We start from the raw sequence: 22496 nt of genomic DNA on the forward strand, positions 1-22496 counted from the left end.
CTAGAGAAACATGTGACTTGTCCAGGGTCATACAGCTAAATGAGTGGCACAGGACATTAAGATAGAACCCAAGTCTAACTCTCGATATAAAGCTCCTAGTATCATCCCTCTACGACAGTCACATGTTTGAGTCCACAATTTTTTGATAAAAATCAAATCTAAAAAAGATTAATGTATATTTTGTTAGTGTGTATTCTGAACAAAGTAATAAAGGAAATACTCTACAGTAGAGTCATGCATATCTACTTTAAGCGAAAATTTCCTTGAGTAGATACATGTCATAAATGTGCAGATTGTGAGTACACTGGTTAGAAACCCTTGCTAATTTTTTTTTTTTTTTTAAGTATAGAAGCTGTTTAGTGATTAAATTGTGGACTCTAGAGCGATCCAGGTTCAAATCCTAGATTTTGCCATGACAAAAAACTGAAAAGGCATCTCAAAGATGTGATTATAAGTTGAAACTTTGGAATTCTCTTGACATTATTTGTGGCATAACTTCATAACAATGAAGTTCTTAGTTAAGAAAAATTTTACCCAAATTAAGGGTTTACAGCATTTTGAAGGAAGGAAGTTTACCCTATGTTAAACAGGGGCTTCAGAGCTGTTTGGTTCATATCTCAATCCTACTGCTTGTTTGCATGACCCTGAACAGGTAATGTAAGCCTGTTTTCTTCATCTGTAAAATGGGGATATACCTTATTACATGATAGACTATTTTTGATGATTAAGACATAAAAGATTTAGACAAGGGCCAAAAAAAATGTAAATGTTCAATAAGTTTGTTTTATTAATTATAAGATAAAAAGACTTTTCAATTATATAAGAAAATCTGTCTGCCTAAAATAATCTGTCAGGCTGCTACCAGAGAGAGTCTCAACTGTGACAGAAATTTAATCAGGCTCTTTTTAATTTCTATTTTTCTTTTCTTGAGAGGAGCAGGGAAACCTCCCCTAAGATTTTAAGTTAATACAGTATATATCTGCCTATATATACATATAAACACATATATTTTATACATAATAAATACAGACTTGTGATAAAGAAAGCACAAAAATCAATTTACGAGGAAACAACAGGGAGTGAGGAAGGAGACAGTTTTCATTTCATTTCCCTTGGTCTTGATATGGTAAATTTAATTTGTGAACATACTTTCCCCAGATAAAGAATAATAAAATTATCTGAGTATATAACTACTCATAGGCCATTACTATCATCTCATATTAATCCTGTCTAGATTCTTTCCATTTAAGAAGTTATATCTGTGATATTTCTCAGCTTGTAGAAAGAAAACAAAAGCATTCCCATCAACTGAATCCCACCAATTCTCAACCTATTGTTTCTTCTGGCCCTAACTACTACTCCTTTAGACCTCTGTGAGATAAAGGCAATGAAAGTAAAACCAGAAAAATAACATATATTATAAATAATGATATGTATATAATTCATGTGTATAGGCTCAAAATCTAAACTAAAAGTTCTTTGAACATAAAGACTCTTTTTTTTTTTTTTCAGACAGGGGCTCGGTCTGTCAGCTAGGCTGGAGTGCAGTGGCATGATTTTGGCTCACTGCAAGCTCTGCCTCACGGGCTCAAGCAATTCTCCTATCTCAGCCTCCTGAGTAGCTGGGATTACAGGCATGTGCCACCATGCCCAGCTAAGTTTTATATTTTTAGTAGAGATGGGGTTTCACCATGTTAGCCAGTCTGGTCTCAAACTCCTGACCTCAGGTAATCTGCCCACCTCGGCCTCCAAGTGTTGAGATTACAGGTGTGAGCCACGGCGCCTGACCAAGACTCTTCCTTTAATGCTTACCATTGACTGCATATAGTGTCTCTTAATAAATGTGAATATTTACTATATATGACCACCTTGGTGCCATTAACATAAATTAATGACCCCGGATTAATGTGTGGACATAAAAGATCACCACAAAATTTTAAGCTCTAGAACTTAACAGATAAACAGAACTGCAGAGATCTTTAGTTATAATGAATGGGTATACATAAGAAAAGAGAAAAAAGCCCAGGCACCACAGTATTATTTTAGTTGCTCATTATTGTACAAATCTATTAATTTAGTATCAGGAAACAAAGATGCATTCAAAAATAATTCTTCATGAAGGAGCTTATTTATTGGATAGGAAATCATATTTTCTTTGTAAAAATTTCTAGATCAATGGGTCAGCATAATATTCAGCTACAATAATGGGAAGCAAGAGAAAAATATAAAAACTTAGGGCATGTCCTGAAAATAGAAAAATATCTAGATATTTTAGGCAGTATCTCTTTAGCATTTCTAAGTGTATTTGTTGTACGGATGAGATATCTATTATATTATTTCATCAGTTAAAAAGGTTAGGTATAATGTAAAGTTTAATGAATATTACCACACAGTTAACATAAACCTACTATACACACAAACACACTCACCTGTGTATGAGCCAGAAAGGCAAAAAGATGTTGTAATTTTTTCATTAATGAATTGCACCCATTTAGATTTAAAGATAATACTTGTCTCCTGAAACTGAAAGAGAATATAATGATTTATGTATATGTGTGTACACACACACATGCATTTTTTTTTTTTTTTTTAATATGGAACGCTTCACGAATTTGCGTGTCATCCTTGCGCAGGGGCCATGCTAATCTTCTCTGTATCGTTCCAATTTTAGTATACGTGCTGCCGAAGCGAGCACACACACATGCATTTTTAAAAAGCTTTTTTAATTTTTTTTGAGACAGAGTCTCCTTTTGTTGTCCAGGCTGGAGGGCAGTGGCGCAATCTCAGTTTACCGCAACCTCCACTTCCCAGGTTCAAGCGATTCTTGTGCCTCAGCCTCCTGAGTAGCTGGGACCACAGGAGGTGCGTGCCAACGTGCCCAGCTAAGTTTTGTATTTTTTGTAGAGACAGGGTTTCACTATGTTGGCCAGGCTGGTCTCGAACTCCTGGCCTCAAATGATCCGCCCACCTAGGCCTCCCAAAGTGCTGGAATTACAGGCATAAGCCACTGTGGCCATTTAAAAGCATTTCTTAAAAGCTAAAAGCAAGTTAGTTCAAGAATTTATTGGCCTAAGGCCGGGCGCGGTGGCTCAAGCCTGTAATCCCAGCACTTTGGGAGGCCGAGACGGGCGGATCATGAGGTCAGGAGATCGAGACCATCCTGGCTAACACGGTGAAACCCCGTCTCTACTAAAAAATACAAAAAACTAGCCGGGCGACGTGGCGGGTGCCTGTAGTCCCAGCTACTCGGGAGGCTGAGGCAGGACAATGGCGTAAACCCAGGAGGCGGAGCTTGCAGTGAGCTGAGATCCGGCCACTGCACTCCAGCCTGGGTGGCAGAGCGAGACTCCGTCTCAAAAAAAAAAAAAAAAGAATTTATTGTCCTTAAAGTAAAACTTCATTTACCTATGGCCCTTTTCCTGAGGAAGTTACCTATCTAACAGTAAAGAAGGAAGGGAAGAATGACAATAAATTAACACTTACTATAAAGTGTGCTAATGGACTATGTGCTATCATATGTTATTTCTATTTTCTGGATTAGCAAATAGAAATAGGTTAAGCCATTAATTTATAACATAAGTAAACAACTTAAATTCTTTCAAATCTTCATGAAATAAAAAAATATGCTGTCATTAAAACACATTATAAAGTTAAAGTCATTCAGAGTACAGCAAGGGAAAATGATAAACTACTTAAAAAAAAAAAAGTAAAGGGACAACTGGGTATCCATCTGGTAAAAAATGAAGTTACATAAGATTATACACCATCACAGATACCACAGGACTAATGAGCTAGATATAAAATACAAAACTACTGAAGTACTTAAAATAAAGAAAGAAGAAATTTAGAGGATAAAGGCCTTCAAAAGTCCAGATGCTATAAATGAAAAGTAGAAGACTGGGACACATAAAATAAAAAAATTATAAATAAAACACCCCACAAATTTGAATTGTGACTAGAAAAAAGCATGTAGCAAAGGATGATCATCCAGAGTATATATAAATCAACATGAAAACAAAAAAGACCCAACAAAAAGATGTACAAAGAAAAGAACAGGTTATTTGGAAGAGAAAAACAAATGAATGAAGAAAAATAAGAGAGGAAAAAAACTCTATAATGAGCAGCGATATGCAAATTAAAAGAGGCATTTTTCTTCATATTGGCAAAAAATTAAAAAGGCTGATTTGCTGCTAAAGGTACAGGGTCTAGGTACAATCTTATATTCGTATCATAGTTTAAAATGCTACAGCTTTTCTGGAGAGCAATTTGAAAGATATTCAAAGGATATTCAAAGATATGGAGGATATTCAAAGAAAAATCCTCTATATCTGTATAAGGGCAGAGAGATGTTAATTATAAGCAAAACAACCTACTATTCATCAATAGGAGCATTATTAAAGGATTATTTATTAAATACTCGTTTAATTTAATGAGTAATAAATAAATGATGGCATACACATTTACTGGGAATGACACGGATCTGTATTGCCCCAACATGGGAGTATTTCAAATACAAATTATTAAATGATAAAAGCAAGTGGCTGGAAAAGAATACATAAATAGGATTCTCCGCAAATTTTCTTTAAAAAAATGCATTTGCTTTCATATTAAATACAAACATGCAACTGTACCAAAAAAGGTCTGGAACAATGTAAACTGTTAACAAAATTACTTTTGGAAATGGGAATATCTGCTTTTTATTCTATATAAAATTTAATTATTTTTAAACTATGAAGAAGAATTCATATATTACTTAAGAAATAAAATGTGCTGTCTTCCTATTCAGAGATAATATTATTGGCCACTGTTCAGCAAAAGATAACCTTTTATTTGCTCTTGCTGTTGCAACTGCTTTGGTTTTCTGTTTTCTCTGTCATCTGTAAAAGGAGATGTCTGGACTAGATTATCTCTGATGGTAAGACGGGGATTCTTTTAGTCTTATGCCTAGTACCACTTGTGTCTAAAGATATATCTATTTTCTAAAAAAAAAAAAAAAAAAAAAAAAAAAAAAATTCTCACAATTCCAAATATAAACAAACCAAAAAATTAAATGCTAAACGAAACCAAAAACACCTGAGTGCTGGTATTATAATCTGGGGCCCAACAATAAAATAAAGCGAATTCTACATTTCTTTCTTTCTTTTTTCGTGAGATGGAGTCTCGCTCTGTCACCCAGGCTGGAGGGCAGTGGCGCGATCTTGGCTCACTGCAACCTCTGCCTCCCGAGTTCAAGTGATTCTCCTGCCTCAGCCTCCTGAGTAGTTGGGATTACAAGCACGCGCCACCATGCCCAGCTAATTTTTGTATTTTCAGTAGAGACGGGGTTTCACCATGTTGGTCAGGCTGGTCTCGAACTCCTGATCTCGTGATCCACCCGCCTCACTCTCCCAAAGTGCTGGGATTACAGGTGCAAACCACCGCGCCTGGCCAAATTCGACATTTGATAGTTTAAGATTCCTCTGGGCAGGTGTAACAACTTGGAAAAGCTTAGAACTCAATTTGTAAACCTCTTTGGGCAAGTTCTGTGAATACTTTATTGGTATTCAGGAGAAAAATTCAGTCATGTTTTTGTCTTCAGGAAGAGTTTATCATTATTTTGTACCTTTGCAGATAGCATTCACATAACTAACAACTTCTGATTTCCTATTTGCTTAGGTGCAAAAGAAAATGGATTTGAAAGAAAATTCTTAAGAGGGGAAAGAAACATGTCTGTTTATACAGGTGTTCAGCAATTATTGCCCTAGGGTAGAGCAGAACTTAAACTTCTTAAACAGCAACAAAGTTGTTGATCTGACAACAAAATACCAACGGGCAGATAAAATTATATATGACTTCCCTCAAAACACATACAGGTTAAAAAAATTTTAGTCTCACAGGATAATAAGAGTGAAGTACTCTAGCACACTTAAACTCTTTGGAATAGGTGCAATCAATCCTTCTTTTACACTGTTAAAAATCATCAGAGTAGCTGGGCGCGGTGGCTCATGCCTGTAATCCCAGCACTTTAGGAGGCCGAGGCAGGTAGATCACGAGGTCAGGAGATCCAGACCATCCTGGCTAACACGGTGAAACCCCGTCTCTACTAAAAATACAAAAAATTAGCTGGGCATGGTGGCGGGCATGTGTAGTCCCAGCTACTCGGGCGGCTAAGGCAGGAGAATGGCGTCAACCCGGAAGGTGGAGGTTGCAGTGAGCTGAGATCGCGCCACTGCACTCCAGCCCAGGTGACAGTGTGAGACTCTATCTCAAAAAAAAAAATTAAAAAAATTAATCGTCAGAGTAATTTCTTTAACGTGACATTTAAATGCAATGAATAATAAGCAGAATTAATGTTACCTTTTCTTTTTTTGAGACTGAGTCTCAGTCTGTCACCCAGGCTGGAGTGCAATGGAACGATCTTGGCTCACTGCAACCTCTGCCTTCTGGGTTCAAGTAATTCTCCTGCCTCAGCCTCCCGAGTAGCCAGGATTACAGGCGCCCGCCACCACACCCGGCTAGTTTTTGTATTTTTAGTAGTGATGGGGTTTCGCCATGTCGGCCAGGCTGTTCTTGAACTCCTGACCTCAGGCGATCCACCGGCCTCGGCCTCCCAAAGTGCTGGGATTACAGGTGTGAACCACCACACCCAGCCTAATGTTAACATTTTCATAGTTTCTGAGCACTAATAGCAATTTCATTTCTGAATAAGGCAATAAAAGTTAACATTTATGCCATTTATATGGAATAATGTGTAGACAATTCTATCATCTTATATTTCATCAGCATGCATCAACCTCTACAGTTAAAATGAAAAGATTCAAATTTAAACTTACTCTGTGGCCATAAACAAGGCTTGTATAACACTGTTCATATAACATGTATTTCCTAGGTTAATAAGACCTGTTTTCCCAGTTTCAGATTTTCCAGAAAGTCTAGACAAGCAAGATGCCAAAGAATTGGATTGAGAAGTCCAGGCACTTTGATTGAGAATTAACTTAATCTTCTCTTCACTGGGCTTAGGAAAATCCTACAGGCCATACAGAAGAAAAACAGTTTAAAAGTAAAGTAAAAATTATTTTTGTTGTTTAATTAACAGCATTAAGATTCTCACACTGACATTTGAACTTTCTTTCCCCCCACTTAGTTTTGAAGTAACTGGTAGTACTTGGCTAGTCATCAAAATATCAAATTTAACTGTATGGCAAAAATAAATACTGTCTAATAACAGAGTTTATCAAGCTGAAAAATACTCAAAAACTGGAAATTCAAGTCGCATTTGAACTATTTATGTTCTCTACATGCCAGCAAAATGTTTATAAAATAAAACTTTGGGGTCAGAGAATAAACTGCAGTGCTATTCAAAGGCAGTAGAATGAAGACTTAAATTTTAGCACACAGTTAAACATAAGCAAACAATTTGTTTTCAAATTTTGTAATAAAAATGTCTCCTTTTCATTAAATACTAATATTTACTCAGTATTAACCCTTAGAAATAAAATCACAAAGTAATTAATAAATGAGAAATGAAAGCATCTATGCACAATGACCTTTAACTTTAAGAAAAATAAAACTTAATCTCATGTTACCCATACAGAAAATTATTACAACATACGGATTTTTCTTATCAACTTGGTGAAGTATGAGATAACATTTCAAGTGTAAATTATTTCAAGCATGAACAGAGCACTGGAGAGTTAAGGGAAGTTGGTAAAATCATTAGGGCTTATCCGGACTGCTATTAGCATCTGGCACTTAGACCTTAGCAAACAAACATTTTCTAAAGGAGTTTCAATCTTCTAATTTTTGTTGTTGTTGACAGCTAAGAGTGCTTTCTTTGGGCTTAGAGCGAGCCCCTTGTTTCTTCTGAGCCTATATGAGTTATCAGAATTTTCAACATGAAAAACTCTGATGAACTAAAGAATGGCAATCAATTAACAAGTGCAGCAACTATCATCTATGGATCCAGTGACAATGTAGAAAGAGATTAATATTACCATCAAATCCACTCCACAATGCTCCTCTACATAATTTACTTCTGAAGTGTCAAAGTGTCACACCAGCAATATACATTAATTGCTTAACAGTCTGTTTTCTGAGCTCAACCAAAATAAGTTTGATTTAGTTAATGATACAGTAAAAAGAACTGTTTTTAATCCATCTCAGATACAGAAGTAAAGATAAGACCTTTATATTGATATTCAGATCTCAAAAAAACAAAAAACCACCAATAGGATTGATTTCTAATAATTTCTGATTAAGTTTGGCTGAGTTCAGTTCTCCAATTCTTTTGCTACACACTGATTATGCAGTAAGTTTACTGAGAGGAAAGTATGTTTATTGTGATCCAGTCTTCAACACAAACAGAAGTGCTTTTTAGGCTAGGCACAGTGGCTCATGCCTGTAATCCCAGTACTTTGGGAGGACGAGGATCACTTGAGCCTAGGAATTCAAGACCAGCCTGAGCAACACAGTGAGGCCCCTTCTCTACAAAAAATAAAAAATTAGCCTGGCGTGGTAGTGTGCACCTGTAGTCCCAGCTACTTGGGAAGCTGAGGCAGGAGGGTCACTTGAGCTCAAGATGTAGAGGCTGCAGTGAGCCATGACCATGCCATTGCACCTCAGCCTGGGCAACAAAGCACGACTGTCCAAAAAAAAAAAGTGCTTTTTAGATCCATTTACATATAAAATTGAAACACAGTATAACTCCACAAATAATTCAAGTAAAGATTCTAAACATTGATGAACAGTCCACAGCAAAAATATAATTCAAAAAGAGGTCAGATGCAGTGGCTCACGCCTGTAATCCCAGCACTTTGGAAGGCCGAGGCAGGCGGATTACTTGAGGTCAGGAGTTTGAGACCAGCCTGGCCAACATGGTGAAACCCTGTCTCTACTAAAAATACAAAAATTAGCCAGGTGTAGTGGCAGGTGCCTGTAGTCCCAGCTACTCAGGAGGCTGAGGCAGAAGAATTGCTTGAATCCGGGAGGCAAAGGTTGAAGGCAGCAGAAATTGCACCACTGCACTCCAGCCTGGGTGACAGAGTGAGATTCGGTCTCAAAAAAAAAAAAAAAAAGAATTAAAAAGGGGAAGAAATCAAAGTCAAATATTTTATTAAACTCCATTTCCTGTATTCTAAGACATACTCTACATATACTTTAACACTTCTAATATTGGGGTGCAAATCTGATGCACGCGTTAACGTAACATTCCTTTTTAAACAAATTTCCCAAAAAGCTATTATAAATTTAAAGATATGCCTTATAATTGATGACACTGCAGAAATGAAGAAATATGGTTATTAATTTAGAATGGTGACAGCAGCCAAGAAAGCAGTTACTCCCTAAACATAAATGAAACCTGATTCTAACTGCATTTTTCAAACAAAAAGCACATTACCATAAAATCGTAAATTGAGTAGCTGGTTATAAGAATGTTTCACCTTACTAATATAACACAACTCCACAAATATTGGTACAACTATCATCATACCTTTATTGCTTCCAGAATAGGTTCATAGAGATCTGGAAATCCAGAATAATGATACATCATACAGTGTATCAATTCTGTTAATTGTACTAAGAAGGCTGTACTGGAAGGCAGACCATCATTTTTGAAAGAATGAACCAAATTAACCACATGAGGAACAATCTGAAGAGAAAAAAAGGATAAACAGTGCTGACTTTATACAAATTGGTAACACATTCTCTAGCCTAGAAACAGAATACAAACAATATATGATCGGCAAATACTTTTCTGTATGTTCAGTCACAGAGTTTTTTTTTTATTAAGTTAAACATTTCTAAAATATCAAGGTAAGTCTAGTTTTCGAAGTCACATATGACTGTAATCCCATATATGACCCCTCTCCTCATCCTTACACACCATCTAAAACATAAACTAAGGCATAAAATAGGAATCTTAGTCATTGCTGCCATTCTGAAAAACGCTGTAGGTTGAAATTGTTAGGGTTATTATATTTATCAGATCATTCAATGGGAATAAACGTTTGAAAAACAATCCTAGAATTAGCTAAAGAGCTCCATCTAGTGTGAATTTAAAATTTTTTACTTGAAAGAATTAAAAGTACACTGCACATTAAAGTCTACTTCAAGAAAATCTTTACATGTGTAACTAACATTGCAGCTCAGGTAATAAGATTACTTTTAGATAAGCACAGAGACCATGCCTTACGTTAGAGTGGCTATTCTTACTAACAAATCCTATTTCCCACCCTCCAAAAGATGAGATGGTTCTAAAAATAAAGGGCATCAGAAACTTCTGTTAGTTTTAAAGAACTGGGGCTAAAAATAAAAGTGAAATCTACAATGATCATTGCTCATAAACATATAGAATATTGTTAATATTGATCATCAGCACAACCATCTTCTTTCATTGTAAAATTAAACTAAAAAGTCAATCAATCCAGAGCCAATCATATCTTTAGGAGGTTATTAAAATGAAACAACTTCTATTTTACAGACATGGCTCTTTCCATTAGCCTGATACTATATTTTTTCAATTAATTTTTAATTATAATCTGATACTATATATGTACACTTCTTATGGTAAAAGGTATTTTCTGTTCTATTTCCAGAACATTTTGGGGTTGCTAACTCATGGTAAAAAACAAAGTTATAACTCTATTAGGGTCATACCATCAAACAGAAATAACAGCAATTATAGTAATAATTCATCAATTCCCTTTCCTTCCCACAAAAAGAACAATAATAGTCTTACAACACAGTGCTATTTCCATTCTGCTCTGTCTTGCTTTACATTTGTGCTTAAATCACATTGTAGCTTTTGCACTACCTTCTTTTATCTTACCTCCATCACAGGCATTGATGTGACCATAAAACTACCAGTTCCTAGTGAGTTCATTCTATTGCTATCACCTTTACATTTCTAAGCAAATATGAATTACACTTCTGTCGCATAAAGCCACATTTCTCAGATATTCTCTTGCTAAAAGTCAGAAATCTAAATTATTTTGTTTTCTCAAAGGTGAAGGGAGACAGAAGAGGCAAAAATTTTAGAAGTGATTATTAAATTTATAATTTCAAATCTGTCAAATTAGATTAGGTCTTTGTAATCAGGTTATATGGTTGTCTATTAGCATATCCTAAATGGTCAACATTATCACGGCATGGAAATAAGACTTGGTCTTTCACAGTTATACAAATAAACTTCCAAGCAGGCTATTATCTTCTAAATGTGTGAAAGTTGATTTTTTTGAATAAGTGAAACTAAATGTTTTTTGACATTATTATAATACTAAAGTTTTTGAGGAAATGTTTAAAACTTATTTAATTAGAAGCTTTGATTTTTTTTCTTTCTCCATTATTACTATCTGCCATAGTATCTGTTTAAAATAAATTTATTCCACTGGGTAAAATGCGTGAGAAAAGCAACCTGACCCATAACACCACATATTCTAACATCAACCTTGGTTTGCCCTAAGATATTCTCAATGTATAATGAACTATGATGCTGATTCCAGATTATTGCTCATACTTAGCAACTCCTAAGCCCAAGTTCTTTAGTGAGTTATTTGGAGTTACAGGTGATCTAACTGCCACATTACCCACTACGAGATTAAGGAATGTCCTCAATGTGGGCAATAAACATTAGAATGAATGATAAAGTTATGTCAGAGAATCTCCTTCCTAGAAATTTGGAAAACATCTTGAGTTGATTTTTGTATATGGTGTAAGGAAGGGGTCCAGCTTCAATCTTCTTCATATGGCTAGCCAGTTGTCAAAGCACCATTTATTGAAGAGGAAGCCTTTTCCCCACTGCTTGTGTTGACAGCTTTGTCAAGATCAGATGGTCATAGGTGTGCAGCCTTGTCTGTGGAGTCTCTCTTGTGTTCCATTAGTCTATGTGCCTGTTTTTGTACCGTACCATGCTGTTTTAATATACTACTGTAGCCCTGTAGTATAATTTGAAGCTGGGTAATGTGATGGCTCCAGCTTTGTTCTTTTTGCTTAGGATTGCTGTGGCTACTCAGGTTCTTCTTTGGTTCCATATGACTTTAAAATAGTGTTTTTTTGGTTCTGTGAAGAATGTCGTTGGTAGTTTGATAGAAAGAGCACAGCATCTATAAATTGCTTTGGGCAGTATGGCCATTTTAATGATATTGGTTCTTCCTATCCATAAGCATGGGATGTTTTTCCATTTGTTTGTGTCTTCTTGATTTCTTTGAGCACTGTTTTGTATTTCTCATTGTAGAGATCTTTAACCTCCCTGCTTAGTTGTATTTCTAGGTATTTTATTCTTTTTGTGGCAGTTGTAAATGGGATTGCCTTCCTAATTTGGCTCTTAGCTTGGCTGCTGTTGGTGTATAGGGATGCTAGTGATTTTTGTACATTAACTTTGTATCCTGAGACTTTGCTGAAGTTGTTTATCTGCTGAAGGAGCTTTTGGGCTGAGACTATGGGGTTTTCTAGATACAGAAACATATCATCTACAAATAGTTTCACTTCTTCTCTTCCTATATGGATGTCCCGTATTGCTTTTTCTTGCCTGACTGCTCTGGCTAGAACTTCCAGTACTATATCGATTAGGAGTGATGAGAGAGGGCATCCTTGTCTTGTGCTGGTTTTCAAGGGGAATGCTTCCAGCTTTTGCCCATTGAGTATAATGTTGGTTGTGGGTTTGTTACAGATGCCTCTTATTATTTTTAGACATGTTCCTCTAATACCTAGTTTATTGAGAGTATTTAACATGAAGGCAGGTTGAATTTATTGAAAGCTTTTTCTGCATCCATTGATATAACCATGTGGTTTTTGTCTTTGTTTATGTGATGGATTTGTGTATGCTGAACCAACCTTGTATCCTGGAGACGAAGCCTACTTGATCATGATGGATTAGCTTTTTTGAAGTGCTGCTGGGTTTGGTTTGCAAGTTGAGGATTTTTGTATCGATGTTTGTTACATCAAGGATAAGACTTAAATGTAAAACCCCAAACTATAAAAACCCTGGAAGACAACCTAGGCAAAACCATCCTGGACATAGGAATGGGCAAAGATTGCATGACAAAGACCCCAAAAGCAATTGCAACAAAAGCGAAAACTGACAAACGGGATCTAATTAAACTTAAGAGCTTCTGCACAGCAAAAGAAACTATCAACAGAGTGAACAGACAACCTATGGAATGGGAGAAAATACTTATAAACTATGCATCTGACAAAGGTCTAATATCCAGCATCTATAAGGAACTTAAACAAATTTACAAGAGAAAAACCCAATTAAAAAGTGGGCAAAGGACATGAACAGATGCTTTTCAAAATAAGACATATATGCAGCCAACAAGCTTATGAAAAAAAGCTCAATATTACTGATCAGCAAAGAAATGCAAATCAAAACCACAATGAGCTACCATCTTCCTACCAGTCAGAATGGCTATCATTAAAAACTCAAGGTTCAAAAAAAAGGGGAACACTTATACACTTGGTGGGAGTATAAATTCATTCAACCATTATGGAAAGTACTATGGTGATTCTTCAAAGAGCTAAAAGCAGAACTAGCATTTGACTCAGCATTCCTATTACGGGGTATATGCTGAGAGGAATATAAATCATTCTACCATAAAGATACATGCACGTGAATTCACTGTAGCATTATTCACAATAGTAAAGACATGGAATCAATCTAAATGTCCACCAGTGACAGACTGGATAAAGAAAATGTGGTACATATACAACATGGAATGCTATGGAGCCATAATAATGAGATCATGTCTTCTGCGGGAATATGGATGAAGGTGGAGGCTATTATCCTTAGCAAACTAACCCAGGAACAGAAAACCAAATACCCCATGTTTTCACTTGTAAGTGGGAGCAAAATGGTGAGAACTCATGAACACAAAAAAGGGGACAATAGACATTGAGGCCTACTTGAGCGGGGAGAGTGGGAGGAGATAGAGGAGCAGAAACGATAACTATTGGGTACTTGGTTTAATAACTAGGTAATGCAATAATCTGTAAAACAAACCCATGTGACACGAGTTTACCTATGTAACAAACTTTCACGTTTCCTTGAATCTAAAAGTTAAAAAAAATGTGGAAAACAAAGCCTTTTCTCAAATGTCTTACACATGATTGTGCCTGAAGACAAGGACAAATAATTGATGTTTTTTTCTTGGAAGACTTTGCTAGTACACCCGCTATCTTAGTTCCAGTTTTGTTTTCTATTATACACACATATATATATATATATATATATATATATAAGGTTATTGCTTGATGATTAAACTCACCAAAATTAGGGCAATTAACTGCAGAAATCACTCATCCTAAGTGGTAATCTGTAATGTAATTACGTGCTAGTAAGATTTACTTACTATAAAGCCTGTGGACTTTCCTTCAGTGGAAATGAGACATTGAGCAACCTATGTGAATATATTCTAGATAAATAAAAACAACTGGAATTCTGAACTTCATTAGTCTCCTCTGACGTTTGTTATGGTGAATCAGTATTCCTAAGATTTTTCCATTGTGGGTTTATTGACAATGAGTTTCTAGTCCTATAAAACAGGATTAGACTTTGGAAGAATTAAGTAACCACACAAAGGCACTGTTTTCCTATGATGCCCTACGGTGGTAAATGGACAGTTGACCAAAATTACAATTTGTCATTTCTCATCTGCAGTAACTGATAATCAAATAATTGAAATCAAATAAAAGCCAATGATTCAGCTGGCTTAAAGTGGCAGGATTCTAGATGTATTTCAAAGGTCGGTCAACAGGATTTGTAGGATGTAGGCTGAGAGTGAATGAAAAGCTTGCAAAAACTGGCGTGTTTTCATACTTTCAAAATTCTAAAGCAGTGCTTTTCAATCATTTTAATCCTTCTATACTGTTCATTTGTGCAACAGACATCCATCAGTGACATCTTCCATGTGAACAGTTGTTGCAAGTGGAGTAGTTTGAATAAGACACGAAAATATATTCTTAGAGGGAAATCTCACAATCTCATTTTCTAGGAAATCATAAAGCTACATGAAAACAGATTTGGGACTAACTTGCAATATTTTTACTACATAAAAATGTGACTCAATATTAAACTAAATTTTCAAAATGAGGCTTTTTCAAAGTAGAAAGCTTATGTCACAACTTACCAAATGGAACGCCTCTGGAGAATGCTGAAAGCTAAGCAGCATGTGAGAAAGAACTGCAAGAGCACCAGGTCTCACAAGAGGAAACCAAAGTCGATTAAAAACCTTCAAAATAAGACAAGACACCACCTTAAGAATTTGTAGGAAAATCATTAATCCAACAGTGGTTATTTTCTTAGAGCTACAAATTACTTATATGAATGTCCCCTTCCTGGAAAGTTCTAACAAAACTTATGTAATTAAACTTTGGGAGAAGGATGAAGTGAGGAAATAACAACATGACAGAGATCAAGGGTAATGTAATTGGCCTAACCCAATTGTTAAAACTCCCCAACGAAATAAAAATTTGTCAAATTATGTTTACAAGGCGATAGCTCCCGAGTCCACCATTCATTCAATTCACTCAATAAATATTTGTTAAGCACATACTATTACTTGTCCTAGTTCTAGGAACTAGTGCTACAACAGTGGATCGAAATAAAAAAAAAATCTCTATCATACAGGGTTTACCATCTAGAGGGTAGGTAGAAACAATAAAAAGTAACACATGGTGGTAAGTGTTATTAAGAAATTTAAAGCAGGATATGATGAATAGAGAACGTTGTGTAGCAAAAAAATCTGCTGTTTTACATAGTGTTCAATAAATGCCTCATGAAAGAAGTGATATCCAATTATAAAACTGAAGGAAGTGAATAAGCCTTGCAAATACCTGGGATAAGAGCATTATAGGCAGGGCAAACAGCATTGCAAAGGCCTTGAGGCCTTCAGGCTGGTGTGCTACAGATGAAGAAAAAAGGGCAGTGTAAGTGAAGCAAGAGACCGAGGCAATAACAGTCGGAGATGGGACTAGAGAAGAAGTGGGCCAGAATACATAGGACCTTGTGTGATAAGTACGGGGGGCCAAGAACAGGAGCACAAAGGCTGCTGCAATCTTGCAGTAAGGGATGATGATGTAGGATCAGGGTGGTAGGATTCTGTCTGGATATATTCTAAAAGTGGTGTCAGTAGAATTTGTAGGATATGGGCTGAGAGAGAATAAAAAAAAAGATAAGAATAGCTTCAAGGTTTTTGGCTTGAGCAAGCGAAAGGACAGAGGAGCCTCTAGGTCTGGGAGGGAAAAATCGGGAGTAAAATTGTAGATAAAGTGAATCTGACATTCATGTAAAGACAGATGGATACATGAATATGGAGTTCAAGGAAGAAAAATGGACAAAAAATATAAATCTGGCAGTCGTCAAATTAGAGATGTTATTTAAAGCCATAGATCACCTATGCTGTGAGTATGCACTGGGAAGAAAATGGACCAAAGACTGAACTGTAAGGCATTCTAAAAGTTAGAGTAAGTACAGGAGACTGGTATGCCTGTGAAGGAGGACAAAAATCAGGAGAGTATAATGTCCTGGAAAAAAGAGGGAGTGATTGACTGTGTCAAATATTGCTGACAGGTCAAATGAGAAGAGGCCTGAGAAATGACTTGTGAGTTTAGCAACACTGGAAAGCACTGGTGTCAAAGGTAATTTTGGTAGAGTAATGGTGGAAAAAGCTTGATTAGGTGGACCCAAGAGATAATGGAAAGAATGTTTTTGTATTGGATATTTGAAAATGAAAAAATTATTTTAATTACTTATACTTTTTTTTTTTTTTTGAGACAGAGTCTTGCTCTGTCATCCAGGCTGGAGTGCAGTGGTGCTATCTTGGCTCACTACAACCTCTGCCTCTCAGGTTCAAGTGATTCTCGTGCCTCAGCCTCCTGAGCAGCTGGGACTACAGGCATGAACCATCATGCCCAGCTAATTTTTGTATTTTTACTAGAGACGGAGTTTTGCCACATTGGCCAGGTTGGTCTTAAACTCCTGGCCTGAAGTGATCTGCCCGCCTTGTGCTGGGATTACAGGGGTCAGCAACCATGCCCAGCGTAATTACTTATATTTAAATGACATTTAAAACAATTTCTAAAGCCTATTCAAAACTGTTACTCCAAACAAACCAACAATAACATACTCAAAATTAGATGCTTTCAAGGATACCACCCAAAGATAAAAATACTGATTTTACGAGTCTATATATTCTAATAGATTTCCACACTCCCACTTACCAGTTCTATTTTCAGCAAAGTAACATCTATCAAAATAGTAAACTTCTGGACAGCTGCCAGTCCTTTCAGGAGTGCAATTACCCATGTATCCACATGCTGAGCCAATGGCCAGGATAGCCAGTCAATCATTCTGAAATTGAAGGAAAACGAAACAATCATTATTGAAAATATTTTCATTTAGTTAGAGATAACAAGAGTTACAGTAGATAACCACTCACTTTGTTAATAAATATTTACTGAATTTGCTGGGGAAAAGCACTGACCAAGATGTAGAAGTGAATGTAACAGGTGCTTGTTCTCATGGAGTTTCCAATCTTGTAAACTGATAGTTTCTCCTATTCAACATATTTCCATAAAAATAATTTCCGATAAATTATTTTGCATAAATGCAAAACTTAAAATTTATGCTATATAGTGGCACAGGTTAGGTATTCCTTATCTGAAATGTTTGGAACCAGAAGTGCTTTGGATTTTCAATTATTTGCATTATATATTTACTGGTTGGGCATTTCAAATCCAAAAATTTGAAATCTGAAATGTCCCAATGAACATTTCCTTTGAGCATCATGTCAGCACTCAAAAAGTACTGGATTTTCAAACATTTCAAATTTGGGATGCTCAACCTGCATCAAGAATTTATTAGGCAAATTTACTCTAAAAAGAGCAGCCAAAATGTAATCTGAACTAAGATATATGAATATGAACCAAGATTCCTCCTTCCTGGTGAGTATAGTCTAATACGAAATGTACTGTTTAAAAAGCCTATATTTTGAACTGTGAAAGAGGTATCTTTATCTTTTTCAAAATCCTACTATACAAAGACAACAAAAAGAAACTTCAAATATATAAAAGAGCACTAAGTCTGTAAATATTGTAAAGGCCTCATTTTGCACTAATGGGTGCTTTTCTTGAGTACCAACCCAATTTAGTGGAAAAAAAAGAAAGGATCTAACAGAGACACTCCCTAAAGTTAGAGCTCTACCACAACGAAGATTGATACAACTCTTTCAGAAAGCAACTGAAGGATGGGCACGGTGGCTCACGCCTGTAATCTCAGCACTCTGGGAGGCCAAGGTGGCTGGATCACCTGAGGTCAGAAGTTCAAGACCAGCCTGGCCAACATGGTGAAATTCCATCTCTACTAAAAATACAAAATTTAGCCAGGCATGGCGGCACATGCCTATAATCCCAGCAACTCGGGAGGCTGAGGCAGGAGAATGGCTTGAACCCGGGAGGCGGAGGTTGCAGTGAGCCGAGATCATGCCATTGCACTCCAGCCTGGACAACAGAGCGAGACTCCGTCTCCAAAAAAAAAGAAAGCAACTGAAGCAAATGTTCATATAATTTGACCTAGTAGTACTATTTTTGGGATTATATACTAAGAAAATAGAAGGGGGAAAAATGAGTTTTTGAAGCCAAAGTGACTGGTTTAAAAATCTCAATTTGCCATTTATTAGCTAGGGGACCCTAAATACCTACATAGGTTATTTAACCTCTCTGTGTCTGTTTCCTCACCTGTAAATTATACATAAACATGTTTATTTTACAGCACTGTTGTGAAGATTAAATGAATTAATCTACAACACTGGAAATACTGTGAATGCCCCTTTTCCACCAAATGTTAATACACGTGGCAATAAATAAATACCTTGATTGTACAAAATGCAAATATAAATACTAAGGACATAAATACATTACTAAAATAACAACTACTATGTTAAAAAGACTAACATCTTTTTTCTTTTTGAGACACAGTCTCGCTCTGTTACCCAGACTGGAGTGCAGCAGCATTACTTTGGCTCACTGCAAAGTTCGTTTCCTAGGCTCAAGCGACCCTCTCTCCTCGGCCATCTGAGTAGCTAGGACTACACAGGTGTGCACCACCACAACTGGCTAATTTTTGTATTTTCTGAGCTGGGGTTTTGTCAAGGGGGTTGCCTGAGCTGGTCTTGAAATCCTAGCCTCAAGTGATTTGCCCACCTCAGCCTCCTAAAGTGTTAGGATTACAGGCGTGAGCCACTGCGCCAGGCCGAAGGACTGACATCTTCATTGATACGGTTATTTTCACAACAATTGTGTTATATAACTATCTACATTAACACTGGAATGTTATTTTTATTAAGGTTTTTGCTTTTAAGATTAAAATGTCCATTCGGATATTAAGAGTGGTCCCAGTCCAAATGCAGCTTAACTACAAGTTATGTGTATGTTCCCTCTATTCTCTACACAAATTCTATTTCTTTTCTTGTTTTTCTGGCCTTTCCAGCAATGACGGTTACAAGTCATTAACGTAGTCCTTGACAGCTATTCCATATCTTCCAATTATTGTTGGAGTGATTCTCATAAAATGTTGTGGCCATTCTACTTATACAGAGTAGCAAAGCAGAGACACACTTGCATTTGTGTACAGAGGACATTCACTGTAGCACTGTTTATGGTATAGAAAAACTGCAAACAACCTAAATGATTGTCAATAAGGAAATGTTTAAAGATACTATGGTACTGATACTATGGAACACTATATAGAGCTTGAAATAATAAGATAGATGTACATGAATCTATCCATAAGGAATCTAAAATGGAAAGAGCTGAGAAATTGTTGAATTAAGATGGAAAAAACATACCAGTGCAGTTTTTTTAAAAAACAATTTTAGTTTAAAAGAAAATCATGTGAATACATATATGTAAATATGGACATAAAAAAGATGTAATCTAGAGGCAGGGTATGTGTGAGTACATCTTGGCTCTGTGGATTATTTGCATCATGGGAAGTCACACTGTCAGAGAAGAACCAGACAGGGCTCACCAGAATACAGGTCTCAAGGCCAGAACTCCCTTTGGCTCAGTCTAAAGAGAGTACTGAGAGAGGGTGAGAGCACAGAGAGTAGAAAATTCCACTTGGCCGTGGCTTTTCATTATCCTTCATTACTCAGCCAGCCTTTTTCTCATCCTTTCCATTTCTGCCTTTACATCTCAAAAGCTTCCATTCTTTACCTTATTTCATGTATGCCAATCTCTGGACCACCTATAAATAAACTTCGTATCAGATGTTATACAGATCAGAAGCTGCTGTGGTCTGAATGTTTGTGTCCCTCCAAAATTCATATGTTAAAATCTAATCCCCAATGTGTTAGTATTAAGAGGTGGGGCCTTTGTCAGGTGACTAGTGACTGGGATTAGAGGCTGAAGGGGGCACCCCTGCTCTTTCTGCCATGTGAGGACACACAGAAAGCTCCATCTAAAGGAAAAGGCCCTCACCACACACCAAATCTGCTTGACCAATTTCATGAAAAAAGAAAAAACAAAAAAGTAATATGGGATCTGATACACTACCTAAAGTTAGATCTCTACCACAATGAAGATTGGTACAACTCTTTCAGAAAGCAACTGAAGGCTGGGCGCCGTGGCTCACGCGTGTAATCTCAGCACTCTGGAAGGCCAAGGCGGCTGGATCACCTGAGGTCAGAAGTTCAAGACTATGGCCAACATGGTGAAACCCCATCTCTACTAAAAATACAAAAATTAGCCAGGCATGGTGGATTTCCCAGCCTCCAGAACTGTGGGAAATAAATTTCTATTGTTCATAAATAACCCAATCTAAGGTATTTTTTTACAGTAGCCCAAACAGACTAAGTCAGAAAGCATTCATGAAATAAAGATTTGTGTATTATATAGCAGGTACTGTTATTGGTGCTGAGAATATAACAATAAGGTATGGTTTCTGTCCTTAAAAAGGGAAGAAAAGTTAGGAAATTTGTCAACAAGCACACAATTATCAAATAATAGTACTGGCATTTAAACTAAGCTCTGCCAGGACAGAATGCCATGTTTTTTTTTGCCATACTTTAATTATATTCCAGTTCTGTTTCAATTTGATTGGACTTGCACATGTCTGTTTCCTCTCCGGCACAGGCAGGCACTGCAGGATAAACTATTTTTATGGTTAACTACAGGAATCTTATCCACCATGTATCAGTGATTATCAATTTGAATTCTAAGGACACTTTCTTTTAACCCTGGTATACTGATTTAATATCTTACTATTTAAATAACATTTAACTATATACTTGTTATTTACGTACTCCACGACCTATCTCCTCCATTAGATTGTGAGCTTGACAGCAGTAATCTCTCATGTATCTTTGGATTCCCAGCACTTAATGCCTGGCACTGAGTAGGAACTCAAATTTATTAACTAAATGAAAGCATTTCTTTATATAGCTAAAGAAAAACACATGTAACTTTAAAATAGTAACAGTAAAACTGGCAAAATTATGAAAGACACCATAATCGTCTTGGTTTAATTGTAATTTATGGAGAATAACACCAATTTCCACTTTTACATGGCAGCTTGCGGGCTATAGGCAGCCTTCCCTTTTATTTGTCCCAATGTTTTAAACATTGGGAAATTTCACATAGAAAACTGGATTTCAGGCTTCTTTTGAAAAATCAAACAAGACTGGATTCCAATTTCCTTGTATCAACAGACAACTGGAGTTCATGATCAGTTTTCTCTTTTAGAAGGTACTTATGTATCCCATTTCCTATCACTTAACTTATACTTGGCCTATTTCATATTTTAATGTTACCTGTTTGGTCCTGGTATGGTATCTAGCTTTACATTTGCATTTCTATGGATTATAGAAAATGACTGTAAACATGATCACTGCTATGTTTGGGAAAGTATAGTGCATGGGGAGGTATAAAGTGGGAGGAGGATGGTAAAAATAAATATCACTATCCCTTTCAGTTACATTTTCTACATAAGAGTAATTACTTCAGGTAGATTATGGGTAAATAGGATCACGCAGGCTATACTGGAAATGTAATACAAAAACTGGGTACAACTCTCCATAGAAAAAAGTAGGTAAAAATTAATTTCCAAATATATCTTGAAAAAAAATTCCTAAATTGGGTACTACAACTGTTTTTGAAGAGGCTTGAAAATTAAGAGGACTGAATGCCAAGAAGTGGAATATGAATTCAACTTAGTAGGTGGTGGAAGTCACTACAATGTCTTGATTGAAAGAGAAAAATCAGGAGTCCAGATGATTAAGATAAGAAAAGTAAGTCACTGCTAGCAAAAAGACAAACTAAAAAACTGTGCAATGAGGAAAGCCTGATTTCTTCAGGGCAGTGGGGATAGAATAAGCGTCATTTTAAGAAATGTCCTAAAGAAAAAATCCAATGGACTTATTCATTATGTTAATCAAAGGGAATGAAAGAAAGGATGGAGTTGAAAATTGCTTATAGGTTTGTGACCAGATATCTAGAATTAGTGTCAATTTAAGTAAAAAAAGAGA

At 36.3% G+C, this 22496-nt stretch overlaps 1 protein-coding gene and 1 non-coding gene across 2 annotated transcripts in view; both read right to left on the bottom strand.

Annotated features, from left to right (window-relative positions):
• USP38 (ubiquitin specific peptidase 38) overlaps window positions 1-22496 on the bottom strand; it is a 37605-nt gene that overhangs the window by 9571 nt on the left and 5538 nt on the right. The window contains exons 3-7 of the mRNA XM_050791087.1: window positions 17194-17323; window positions 15102-15203; window positions 9470-9628; window positions 6813-7006; window positions 2430-2523 (exon numbers count right to left, since the gene is read on the bottom strand). Coding sequence (XP_050647044.1) covers window positions 2430-2523; window positions 6813-7006; window positions 9470-9628; window positions 15102-15203; window positions 17194-17323 — 679 coding nt within the window. The remainder of the gene's footprint in view (window positions 1-2429; window positions 2524-6812; window positions 7007-9469; window positions 9629-15101; window positions 15204-17193; window positions 17324-22496) is intronic.
• Window positions 2589-2695, bottom strand: LOC126955933 (U6 spliceosomal RNA). The gene has a single exon (XR_007726195.1). It is a non-coding gene; the product is annotated as a U6 spliceosomal RNA (small nuclear RNA).

The sequence above is a fragment of the Macaca thibetana genome, chromosome 5, assembly GCF_024542745.1.
Source record: "Macaca thibetana thibetana isolate TM-01 chromosome 5, ASM2454274v1, whole genome shotgun sequence".
NCBI classification, from domain to species: domain Eukaryota; kingdom Metazoa; phylum Chordata; class Mammalia; order Primates; family Cercopithecidae; genus Macaca; species Macaca thibetana.